Source organism: Salvia splendens, chromosome 6 (genome assembly GCF_004379255.2).
Source record: "Salvia splendens isolate huo1 chromosome 6, SspV2, whole genome shotgun sequence".
In the NCBI taxonomy this organism is placed as follows: Eukaryota; Viridiplantae; Streptophyta; class Magnoliopsida; order Lamiales; family Lamiaceae; genus Salvia; species Salvia splendens.
In genome coordinates this window covers 34386816-34400500 of record NC_056037.1, presented here as the reverse complement: position 1 = coordinate 34400500, position 13685 = coordinate 34386816, and the positions used below count along the sequence as shown (strand labels likewise).

At 35.4% G+C, this 13685-nt stretch overlaps 2 protein-coding genes and 1 non-coding gene across 3 annotated transcripts; 2 read left to right on the top strand and 1 right to left on the bottom strand.

Moving 5' to 3' along the window:
• Positions 1-4644: 4644 nt before the first annotated feature.
• LOC121809175 (putative late blight resistance protein homolog R1A-3) lies at positions 4645-7380 on the top strand. The gene has a single exon (XM_042209715.1). It carries the CDS (start codon positions 4645-4647, stop codon positions 7378-7380), a length of 2736 nt encoding a protein of 911 aa, XP_042065649.1.
• A 1655-nt stretch (positions 7381-9035) lies between these two features.
• On the bottom strand, positions 9036-9107 carry TRNAD-GUC. The gene has a single exon. It is a non-coding gene; the product is annotated as a tRNA-Asp (tRNA).
• A 487-nt stretch (positions 9108-9594) lies between these two features.
• Positions 9595-12746, top strand: LOC121807126. The gene is made up of 5 exons (XM_042207323.1): positions 9595-9633; positions 10073-10311; positions 10384-10505; positions 11942-12094; positions 12291-12746. The coding sequence occupies exons 1-5, from the start codon at positions 9600-9602 to the stop codon at positions 12379-12381; spliced, it is 639 nt and encodes a 212-aa protein (XP_042063257.1). The 5' UTR covers positions 9595-9599; the 3' UTR covers positions 12382-12746.
• Positions 12747-13685: the final 939 nt, after the last annotated feature.

Here is a 13685-nt window from a genome sequence, read left to right as displayed (position 1 = left end):
TTCTGATTTCAGTTCACTCTTGTTCAAATAACACATCACTCTTGTTCAGAAAACACTTCACTCTTGTTCAAATAACACATCACTCTTGTTCAGAAAACACTTCACTCTTGTTCACAAAACACTTCACTCTTGTTCAGAAAACACTTCACTATACACATGCAACACAGAAACCATGAAACACTCGAAGCAATTTGGGCATCCACAATGTCGTCCTATTTTCATAATAAGAAATGAAAACACATCACTATTATTATGATTTCAGTTCACTCTTGTTCACAAAAACACATCACTATTATTCTGATTTCAGTTCACTCTTGTTCAAATAACACATCACTCTTGTTCAGAAAACACTTCACTCTTGTTCACAAAACACTTCACTCTTGTTCAGAAAACACTTCACTATACACATGCAACACAGAAACCATGAAACACTCGAAGCAATTTTTTATACCTTCATTTGTGTGCTTTGTGATGTTGCTTTAGCTACATCTTCATAAAATTCATTTGTCTCCTGCAAAAAGTGAAATGTGATATAACATAAGAATAAAAACTCAAAAAGTAAATAAATATTATGCATTAGTACAGAACATAATACAAAGTGTTTTTAGTTGACTCTGAATCAAATGTGCTAAAATACAACAGACCAGAATCATATTGTTTAAAATATCCATGTTTTCTGTTACAAATCTTCAACTTACTGGTTTCTTTCCCAAATTAATATCAGACAAAATTGATGTGCCTTCATTCACTAATTTGCATTTTTCATCATGGGCTTCCATCATTTTTTCCATAAGCAGAATCCATTCTGGATCATCTTCTTGATCATCTTCCATAGCTTGTGTCATGTTTTCAATTGGCTTAGACACAGCTTGGTCCCCTTGATCAACCTCCACACCAACCATCTTTAGTGCATTTATAGCTGCAATTTTGAAGCAGTTGGTTTCATTGGTATTTGCTGGAGCATCCTTTATATACCTCATCATTTTAGTAATAGCATCTGCAGCCTCCCTAATTGAACTTTTAATTTCATCAGATGAAGGAACTTGATCACTTGAAGGGGGGCTTCATCAGTTGCAGGGGGGGCTTCATCAGTTGAAGGGACAGAGGTAGTGACAGTTATTGAATCCTTGTTGGCATATAAAGATTCAATGGAGACAGGATCAATGATACTTTCTATGCTTCCTCTTCCAATGGTGCCTCCATTATCGAATTCCATATGTCCTCTCTCCTTAAGAATGGATTTTGTCCAGTTCCGGACAGTTGGGAATCTTCTAACCACGAGTCTTGTTCTGTAGACAACCCTATCTACATAACATGCCTGCAAAAACAGATCAATAATAAAATGCATTACAAGGACTTCACTCTTAGTATGATTTTACTTCACTCTTATTCACAGAATACATCACTCTTATTCTGTTTTTACTTCACTATAAAGGAGTGGTTAAAATAGAAAACTCACCAATAGAAAAGTGATTGGTCTAGTGAATGGGGTGGATTTGTTCTTGCGTTTCCAGCTATCATGTGCTGTGATTAGCGTATCCAACACATAGCTGCACCAATTGTACTGCCTCACGTTTGACATGTTGCCAATATCATCCAAGATACGGCCAAGACAATTTCCGTTGGCAGTTGGTGAGATCATAACATTGTCCAACAGAATAAGAAATATTTTCTTAAACCACTCACCACCTTCTGGATCACTATCAAGCTGCTCTTGCAAATCAGCTGGGGTTATTGCTTTGCTATTCTTAGCCTCTACCAATGTCTTCATCACATCATTCATCACATGCTTCCTTTGACTTATAATCATCAACTCTCCTCTTGGCAGTCCCAAAGTAGCATACACATCCTCCTCAGTGATGTGTAATGGTTGATCATCAACAAGTTTTATTCTGGAGCAGTTGTCATGATTAAAATTTTCAAGTAGTGAAAATGCCATGTCAGCAGGAATACATCGTATCTTCAAATGCACAAGCTGCCCAAAACCCATGTCTTCCAGAGCAGCTAGTTGTTTGGAATTCATTTTCTCAATGGCATCCACCAGAACTTTTACCCCTATCTTAATGACCAATTTAGGTCTTCTGATTTTACAAGTAATAGTTTGTCACTCTTTGCTTTAGCCTGTTTCTTTCTGGCAGGCATTTCTGGTTTGTCGATGCATTGTGACCTCCCACGCTTTGAGGCTGAATACATACAAGATTTTTGATCAAATTCATGAATACACACTTAATATAGCTCAAAATTATACATTAATAACTATGCCCAATACATAAATAATTACATAACTCACTCTCTGGTTTCTGCATATCATTTTTCTTTTTTGACCTTATTTCGGCAGAAGTTGTTGTTCGAAGAACATCCTGTTGATTTATTGTGCTTATTTCAGTTGTACGTGCAGCACTTTGTTGCAGTCTATCTTCACGCATCTTAGACCTTTTTTCGGCTGCAGCAACTTCATGGATATGAGGAAAAAAATCAATATAGCAAAAAATCAGACACATCACACTTGTTCACAAAACACATCACTCTTATTCTGATTTCACTTCACTTTTGTTCATAAAACACTTCACTCTTGTTCAGAAAACGCATCATTCTTGTTTACAAAAGGCATCACTCTTGTTCAGAAAAGACTACACTCTTGTTCAGGAAAAACATCACTATTGTTCAGAAAACACATCACTCTTGTTCACAAAAACACATCATTCTTGTTCACAAAAACACATCACTATTGTTCAGAAAACACTTCACTCTTGTTCACAAAAACACATCACTATTATTCTGATTTCAGTTCACTCTTGTTCACAAAACACATCACTCTTGTTCAGAAAACACTTCACTCTTGTTCAGAAAACACTTCACTCTTTTTTGCAGAACAATTATAAATCTAACCATGTAAACGTAATACAAAGGCCATATGGTTTTCATAATCACTGAACATCAGTGAAACAACTATAAATCTTACTACAGAAACTACGGTTTTCATAATCACTTAACATCAGTGAAACAACTATAAATCTAAACACAGAAACTACGGTTTTCATATTCACAACAAACGAAGATATTGTATATTAAAATTAATAAATAGTAGGAATGACTCACGGTTCGAGCCTGAGTGAAGTGAAACGGAATTTTTTTCTTTGTTCGTTCGAAAGCTACAAAGAATACAAATCTAAATCAGATCTAAAATAAAACCTAGAAATGATTGTTAATCAGTAGGAAACTTACTTTTCGAAAAATCCTTTTGATTTGTATCCATTTGTTTGACAAAGTAGATGATGCTGACGAGTTGAATGCGGTTTAATCGGTGACGGCGACGGCTTGAATGCGGTTGAGTCGGCGATTTTCGACGGATTGAACAGAGGAGAACGAGAGAGACGAATTGAATCGGCGCGAATTTCTGAATGACTAACACAATTTTGGATTTAATTCGATGGTGTAATGACAATAATACCCCTGACTTGTTAATATGGAGTAAATTTGTGATTGAGGGAGCTAATATGTCATCAAATTCGAAAATTACTATTAGCCATTGATTTTTTTGATCTTGTGGCTATTATTTGTTCTCTAGTTATTTGGTTAAGGGGTGTTTGCCTAGATCATGACCCTATATATATATATATATATATGTATATATATATAGGGTTTTGATCTATGCAAAACCATTCTTAATACAAAAATGCAGAACCAAACATACAAAAGTCATTTTTTGGTCATTGTAAGCTTATTTTTACGTCATTATAGTAAGGATGACATGAAATGATCTTAACATGACCTCAAACCCAAAGTTTATAATATGACTTAAAACTGCTTTACAATGACCCTCCGTGTTTTTGTTTAATTATTGACCATTAGATTGTCAAATCTCATGGTCAGGATTTGGTCTGGATTTTGTATTGAGATCAAGTTTTGTATTGATCATTTTCCTATATATATATATATATATATATATATATATAGGCCATAAAAGGGTCCAAAAAGAATTAATATTAAGAGCATCCTTAACGCCACGGGCCGGACTACACCTGGGTCCCGGCCCACGGCCCCGCACGATGGAGGTGACGAATTTGCGGCCTAGGCCGGTCCCGGGGACTCAGTCGCGGCCCAGGGACGCGCCCGAGGTCCGGCCTGGCGGGCGATGGAGCTTCCGGTTGGAGGGGGTTAGGGCCGCTCCTGTGCCCCAAGTTTTGAATTTTTATGCATTTGGAAGAGGAAGAAGAGGGAGGGGGAGAGGAAGAAGAAGGAGGAAGAGGAAGAAGATTGAGAGGGGGAAAATTTTTTTGCACTTTTTTTTTGCACTTTTTTTAATATTCTATTTTTTTATATATTTTTTAGTTTATAATTTATTATTTTTGTATTAAAAATGAATTTCTCGTGTTATAATTGCTTAACATTTTCAATTTTTACAAGTAATATAGGCTGGAGTTGTGAATAGTGCAATTTAATAGTTGTGGCTCGGGACGAGGCCTGCAGGGTTAGAGTGGGACTGAAATTTAGGGCAATGATAATGTGGAGGGGACTTGGGGCCTGAACCGGGCCGGGTTAAGGATGCTACAAGTCTACACGAGATGTGTTAGGAAAGTTGACCTTTTACATATGATCAAATTGGACTGCTGAAATCTTGAAAGGGAAGAGTAGAGTTTAGAAATGGCAGCTTATGCAGCTCTAGTCTCTCTAATGAATCTCACGGATCAGATCCACAATCATCCTCTTCATTCCTTTTCTTTTGATGACAAACTGATCCAATCTCTTTTCCAAAATGTCAGTTTCCTCCTGGATTTCATCGAGAGTTCTCATCAAGATGCCAAACACGCAGAAGAATTGGATTTGGAGAGCCAAATTACAGCTGCAGTTCATGCGGCTGAAGATTTAATCGAATCTCAACTAGTAGATCAGATTCTAGCTGGATCCACTATTAATCAAGACCCAAAAAGTTTCAGGTTCTTGCTCGATCTGCAGACAAGCATTAAGAAGAAGATTATGAAAACAATCAACACAAAACCCTTTGATAAAAGCCTGCAGAAAATTATTCAAAAAATGGACTCCATCAAAAAAAAGGTTGTGAAAGTAAAAGGCGGAAGAAGATTTAAAGATGAGCAGCCCAAATATTCCATTCCTGCTGATTCATTTCTCACCAGAAAAACTACCATGATGGGATTTGATGACTACTTGATTCAACTCATGGATGTGCTTACTGGACAGCAATGCAGCCGCCAAATCATCTCAATTGTAGGTATGGGCGGCATTGGTAAGACTACTTTAGCCACAAATGTTTATGAACATCCTCTCATTACTCAACATTTTGACTTTCGTGCTTGGGCTACCATTTCTCAACAATATGATGTCGTACAAATTCTAAAACAAATTCTTTCTTCCAAAGAGGAAAGCAGTAGTAGAACAACTGTTGATCAATTAGGTGATAAATTATACAAGAAGTTGTTGTGCAATAGATATTTGATTGTTCTAGATGATATGTGGAGTACTGAAGTCTGGGATGAGATTAAAGTTTTCTTTCCGGATAATGGGAGTAGGAGTCGTGTTGTTATAACGACTAGGCTATCAAACTTGGGTTGCGGTTTCCCTTTTGTGATTGATTTGTTGGATGAGGATAGAAGTTGGAAGCTATTCTGTCAAAATGCATTTGGAGAAGATGTTGATTGTCCTTTTGAGTTGGAGAAAGCTGGAAAGGAGATTGCTCAACAATGTAGAGGACTTCCTCTATCAATTGTGGTGATTGGAGGCCATCTTAGGAAATCAGCTAGGATGGAGGATTATTGGGAGTTCGTTGCTGATAATATGAACTCGATCTTGACTAGTGCAGAGGATGAACAATGCTTGAATATATTACATTTGAGTTATTCACACTTGCCTGTTTATCTGAAACCATGTTTTCTGTATATGGGGATGTTCCCGGAAGACGAAGTTATAGATGCTTCAACACTTGTTAAACTTTGGGTTGCGGAGGGATTCCTTAAACCAAATAAGGAACAAAGATTGGAAGAAATTGCGGAGGCTCACTTAAAGGACTTGGTGGACAGGAATCTCATTTCAGTTCAAAGATGGAAAAGAAATGGAAAAATCAAATCTTGCAACATTCATGATCTGTTAAGAGAGCTCTGCTTAAGGATGGCTGAAAAGGAGAAGTTCCTTTGTGTCTTGAAACTTAGGCCGATGCCTCTTGAAGGAGAGCGTCGCCTCGCGATTGAAGGAGAATTCAGAGGTGATTATTTTCACTATGAAGTGTTTTATGCTCTGAAATCAGCAAATCTCGTCCGTGCTGTGATGTGCAAACCTGGACTGCTTCCCTTTCACTTCAAATTGTTGAAAATACTAAAAATGGGTCGTGAAGAAGTTGTTAGGTTGGATGTAGATTGTCTGAAAGCCAAGTTTGAGCAAGTTAACCTGCGGTACCTCTCGCGTGAACTGAATTTGATGACGGATATAGATGACTACATGCGTCGTGATCCTCTACCGCCTCTGTGTCTGGGTCCCTCAATAATAAAGCTCTGGACTTTGCAAACACTGATTATAAAAGGTCACCTCGTAAAGATCATTGCACCCTCTGAAATTTGGGAGATGCTGCAGCTTAGGCATATTGAGTTGGAGCTGGTTTGTCTTCCCGATCCTCCTGTGAGTCGCAGCCGAGATGATGCAGTTGTTTTATCAAACCTGCAAACACTTTCCAAAGTGGAGAATTTCAAGACAAGTGAAGAGGTATGTAAGAGGATGCCTAATATAAGTAAGTTGGTAATAAGTTATAATAGAGAGGCGTTTAGCTCAGAGTGTTTTCAGCACAATATTGGCTGCTTCAATCAATTGGATTCGCTCGATTGCCTTTTCAAGTGGAGGCAAGATTGGCGTGATTTTGCGTTAATCCTCAGCTACCCGAGCTCACTCAGGAAGTTGTCCTTGAGGAACTCCTGCCTGCGTTGGGGAGATTTGACAACCATTGGTTCGTTGCCGAATCTTGAAGTCCTCAAACTGACTGGTGGTCATATGGTCGGAGAAGCTGAGTGGACTCCGGATGAAGGGATGTTTGCCCGACTGAAATACCTGCAGATCAAATACTATGATTTGATAGAGTGGGATGCACACAGCTCTCATTTTCCAGTTTTGGAAAGTCTTGTTGTGATAGGCTTATCGAAATTGTGTGAAATCCCTTCAGGCATTGGAGAAATACCAACACTTAGATATATATATCTGAAATATTGTAGCTTGCCGGCCGCCATTTCAGCAGTGAGAATAATAGAGGAGCAAGAGGAGTATGGGAATGAAGAGCTTCGAGTTGAAGTTGAGTTTTGGGAGCAGAAGGAGAGCGAGATGTTCAGGGAAATGATGAAAGAAGAGGGATTAACCACCAATAATTTTCATCTTATAACTTAAATTACTCAATATTTTCTTAGTTTTTACTTTTTTCTCTAGGATAGATCATTTTCAGTTTTCAGTTCAATGTAAGGGGTATAATTACTGTGTATAGACTATAGAATGCGTATCTCCAAGATTTGGTTTATATAGACTTATTAGATGATTAAAATTCTTAAATAACTTTGATATCTTGAGTGTTAGTTGAAGAGAGCTTTGAAATCAGTAGTGAAATTTCTCTTGGCCCGTGGATCAGTGGATGTAGATTATTGATCGAACCATTAAATCACCTCAATCGTATTCTTCATTTCTCTTTCGATTTTGTGTTCGATATCAACAGAAATAGCAGGAGTATGCTGCGTGCATAAAATAATAATTCGAGCAAAATATAGAAGTATACACATTACAAAACACTGATTATCAACATCACCCTAAAGTTAATATAAAAGCGTGCATTTCATTAACATATTTGATAGTATTTCTCTAGCTCTGTTGAACATACTAAATGAAATTAAATAAAATTAGAAATGTTACAATTAACATCGGACATCCTTTGGATGAGGTATAGGAGCTCCATATCCTCCATATAGCATAGTCTTAATTTATCGTCTTCATCTTCTTCCTCGTCCTCATTTACAGGCTGAGCCGTCATAGCCTTTGGCCATGGCGGTTGATCCTTTGCCACCACCTTTTGCCGGACATAGGTGGAAGGCAGCGGAACAGGCGATGGGGATCCTCCTGCGACCGCCGCAAACATCAATAACAACATAACTACCCAATCCATAAATAAGGGTGGAGTCATGATTCAGGCGTTTGTGAATATATATTGAAAACTGAGACCAAATGTTAGGAAATACAATATCCTATACGTGCATATAAGATGCATCGAGTCCACTTATAGTGTTTTGTATAATTTTAAGATATAAAATAAATAAATATATATAAGTTAAAAAAGAATAGATTTTTGAGTCCGATTGCCTCACGAGTTGGCCCAAATTGATAGCTTAGGGTTAAGATTGGTAACTTAAGTTTGACTTTAATTTTTTTTTAAACATGAATGGCTTGTAACTGATAGAGTTTGTCCGAATCCGAATGGTTCGCCTAATTGACATTGCAATGGCCATGGCATGTACTGGATATGAAGATAGAGTGAGATGGTGATCGGAAGCAGATATTTTAATTAATCAGTTAATGGGTTGTGATCAAGATTACTTCGTATTTCAAAAAATAGAAACATTTGAAACGGCATATGTTTTAATGTACAATTTATAAAGTAAGTGTGAAAATTTTGTAAAGTAAGAGAGAAGAAAAGAAAAATGAGTAAAGTAAGAGAGATTAAGAAAAAAATAGTAAAAGTAGAGTTAGTGGGGTTCATGTTCTAAAATAGAAAAATTCTAAAATTTCTATTTTTAAGAAACGGTCCAAAATAAAAATAGTTGCTATTTTAAAAAAACGGAGGGACTATTTCGTTTTGCCATCACTGATATAAATGCCAATTGATGTTAATAAATGAATTAAAAATTCCTGGTGATGATCGGTGATGACTTAATCAGTTAGGTGTGGAGACGATATGTTGCTATTTGCTACAGAAAAAACCAAATGAAAAATACCAAAAAACTAAAGTATGCGAATTAGAAAAATACAGAAAAAACCAAATGAAAAATACCAAAAATCGACGCCGTTGCCGGGGATCGAACCCGGGTCACCCGCGTGACAGGCGGGAATACTTACCACTATACTACAACGACTCTTTGATGCTGATAAATTGCGGTTTTTATACTTAATTGAATTGTAATTTAGTGTCTTTCTAATAATATTACGCTTGGCACTCTTGGGAAACGAAAAAATGATGTAAATTTGGATCCTACTCTACTGTATATCGGGTGATTCTATTTGTAGCTTCCGTTTTATTAACTACGTATATAGCTTCCGTTTTAAAAAAAATAATAAAAAGTAATTATGATTTTATTTGTTAATTATATAGTCCATAGCCCACAAGTTAGAGTGATTATTTTGATTGCTAAGGTCATTCCCAAACTTTAATTTCAACCCCCGGAATGCAGTCTATGATATTTGAAGATTATGAAAGTCATACACTTAAATCTTAATAACTCTTAACAAATTCGAACTTCTGTCAAATTTGACTATACTAATGTGACTTTCTGAATATGTCATGTCACAGAACTACAAATATTGATCCCACTTTAGCACCGAAATCCCCAGCCTCCACTCATCTTCAGATGTCGACAACATTTTTCTTCAGCTACTCTCAAAGTAAGTAAATTCATTACTTTATTGTATTACTATTATTTTAAATAGAGATTAGAGTGATTTAATGGGAGACTGAAAAGCACGCGTGTTACCTAATTAAGACCCAACTTTGAAAATCAATCACATTCATGCATAGCTTGCTTAATAAATTGCGAAATGAAACACCGATATAAAAATTCTTCATTTACGGGAAGTCTTAGATTCAAATATTCGATTAATTACAAAATAAGTTTTGAAATTATAAGAATTAGAAAGTTAGAGAAAACGATTGAAGTATGTGAATGAAAAATGAAGCACCCCATTATGTAGAAAAAAAAATACTACTACTACTATTTGTTTTTTTTTTCTTTCTATTATTCAATATTTTGGCTCCTTCAAACAGTGGGGTCATATCTTCATTACTCCATTATTCTTAATTTAAAAGAAGGTATTTACTATTTAGGCAAAAATAGAAGTAAATTAGAGGGCGGCGGAATGGAGAAAATAGTGGTGGTGGTGGAGGAGGTGGAGGTGGCGATTACAGCCCTCAAATGGGCTCTCCACAACATCCTCCGCTGCGGCGATGTGCTCACGCTCCTCCACGTGTACCCATCCAAAAGCAAGAAAAAGCTCCGGCGATTTCGCCTCAAAGGCTTCCAATTAGCTCTCTCCTTTACAGAAATCTGCACCGCCTTTCCCAACGTACCTATCTTTTATTTACCAATTACCTTCTCTCTCTCTCTCGATTGATTGAATTATGCGAATCAACTGCAGACGAAGACAGAGATCGTTGTGACGGAAGGAGACGAGGAAGGGCGGAGAATCGCGGCCGTCGTGAGGGAAATCGGCGCCTCCACGCTTGTGGTGGGGCTTCATGATCGGAGCTTTCTATACAGGTATGTTATTTTTTTATTATTTATTTTCTTTTTAACTTTATTACTATGTGGCACGTTAAAAAAAGAAGGTGAAAACTGAAAAGTTTAGTTTGAAATAAATGTATAATTGTGGGTAATGACTAATGAGTAATGAGCGTGCCAACGTATATTGGAGTAAAAGAGTGGGGCCTTTGCTTGCCGGAGTTTTCTCGCCTTTCGTTTACTAATTACTATTGGTGGATATGTTCCTTCTTTCAAATTTAATAGATTGGGTCATTATAATTTAATGGCAAATTGGGGTAAAATCATGAACGTTTGGTCTGGTCAATTCCGTAATTTTAATAAACACTAGCATATTATATTTTAACTTTGATTTATTTTTTATGTCTAATTTCTTTCTATTTGAAGGAAATTGTTGTTTTTTTTTATGTCTAATTTCTTTCTACTTAGAAGGAAATTGTTTATGACGTGAGCCGAAATCCATATACTTTTTAAAATTTGTATATTACTTACAAATGTCATTGATTATAATATGATAAATATTTTTAAACGAAACTATTTTGACTTTCAAAATGAAATGTGAAATGCAATATGAGTGCACTGCACATTTCACTTTAAGGTGTGGGTTTGCCACTTAGATAATCGTTTTTCTTATAATATTTCTTTGAGTTTTCTTTAATCGCCTTTGTATATAAGTTTAAACTGCTAAACGATCACTTTTCTTGTTTATTCCTCTGCTTCAAATGAAAAAGGGAACAAAAACCTAAAAACAGAACAAGAAAATACTGAGTTTTGTGTTTCGTGCATTCCAATTACTTATCGTAATAAAAAAACTGTTTTTTTTGGCCAAAAGCTAAAAATGACAAAAACAACATTCGTCCCTTAATTTGAGTGGGAGAGTGGAAGATGACATAATCTGGATACTAGAATTCACTCTTATTGTTGCTAAAGGAAGAAAACACTTTTCTTTTTAAAAACTTACAACTACTCTCTTAAGCTATTAAAACAAAACTATTGCAATATAACCAAAATATTTGATTTAAATTAATGCCAACATTCAATTGGTTGGAGGTTCAGCCAACGAGTAAAAAACAATTTCACATATCTTAATTAGACATTCTGCTCAGTCACATCATGTGCATTATATTTTATCACTACTATATTCTAATATGTGCAATGCATTATGAAGATTATGGTATGGCAGTATATATATATATATAGGTATAGGTATTTTCTTTTATTTAATCACAAATAAATCGTAGAAGGAGAAGAAGCAAGGACCTATTTTACATGTAAGTGAAATGAGGCACTATGAAGTGTATGTATGGTACGCCAGTAAAAATTATGCAATTGGTGAATTGTAACTAAACATTTTACTTAATCTAAAATGTCAATATATATATGCTTTGTATGCTAACACTGTTTTTTTTATAATCATGCTATATATATTCATGTAGGGATCTATCACTCCAAAACAATAGCATAAGGCATTTGAATTGTAAGGTCCTTGCCATCAAGGACCCAACAACAAGTCCGACATCCTCAACTATCTCTATAGAAGGGCATTCGACTATGATGGACTTGTCACAGATTGAAATATCGGAACTTAGGTGAGACCATTTGTCGTTTTTTTAAGAATTTTACGTTGCAGAGTTAGTTCTACTTGTTAGGTTGGTAAGTTGGGATTAAAAACAGATAAAATGCAAAGAACACGATCATTTTCTTTGCGAGTATGATAGAAAACATAGTTGTATTGTACGGAATATAGAAAATTTCAATTTAATCGATTATTGAATTGTATTGCAGTGTGCCTCAAATTCCTCCTAAAAAAGCCCCATACCAAATTTGTCCAGATCCAAATGCTATAATTTGGAGATCAAGGCCTACAAGGAAGTAAAGGAGAATTCGACCCACTTGAAGACTATGGGCATGTTACATGTAGATGTCATTTTCAGTTTTAATTGGTAGTTAAAAATACATGCATCTTGGACGAGGATAGGAGATATATTCCGTATTGAACAAAAGAATCTTGTGTTGCGGCTATTCAAGGAAAGAGTCAAGCATGTTTAGTAGTAGCTGCTTATGATCCAAATAGAATTACATGCATTTTTCTTCCCCTACATAATAAGTTTACCAACTTGTACCTCGACCTGTTTTTCTTTATGAGTGAACTACATAAACCATCCCTGACGTTTCCATTTGTTTTACTCCACACCCCTGACGTTTAAAAATATCGCCACAAGTCTCTGGCGTTTATTATAATCACAATTCGGGTTTTTTCGGACCACATGATATTCTGCAGTGGCAGCCTGTACTCTGCAGTTGCTGCTGCAGCCTTGGCATGATTTGACGGCCTAAAAGTTTCTTACCTTCTTCTGATCACTTTTCTAATTTCTCTTTTGATTTGTCATTGTTGTTTAAATTTTCTGTGTTTATATAATCAATTCAATTACTACAATTTATCAATTAAATATCATCACTAACATTTCATTCAGTACACATGATTTATTTTCTGGGTATATATAGTGCAATGGCAGGCAAATTAATACTTACAATATTATTGTAGTAATTGAATTCATTATAATTTACTTTTCTGACTATTGATATTTACTCCAACAAACATTAAAATATTGAATTTTCTTTTTTTATTTGGAGATATGTTGAATTTTCATTAAAGAATAATGACTCAATAAAATTTTGGTCAATCTCATAAAGTTTGAAATCAGAATATTAAATTACAAACTTTCAATTTAATGTTGTCTTTTGATGATATTTAAAATGATAGTATGTTTTATTAAAATAAGAGAAAAAGAAAAAAATATATTCTAATAAAAAATTAAAAGCATAATTTAATGTTCTATTTTAAAATAAATTAACTAGATTTTGACTAACTTTTTATCATTTAAATGTAAAAAATAGCATATAGTAGTAGTAGTAGTATTCCACATGTAAATAGGACGCAAATTTGGTTATATGAGTGTATTGTAAATCTGCAATTTATTCCCAAATCAATTGGATTAATAAGTATATACGTATTCTTCAAAAAACTTAAATATACAAAAAAAGTAAAGGTAAATTAAAAGTGGACTCCCACACAACTATAAATTAAATGCTCACAATTAGGATTAGGATTTGTCAACCCTAATCCCATACCTCCAATTGAGCCGCCTCATTTTCTCTCGGCAAAAGCCACCTCCCCAA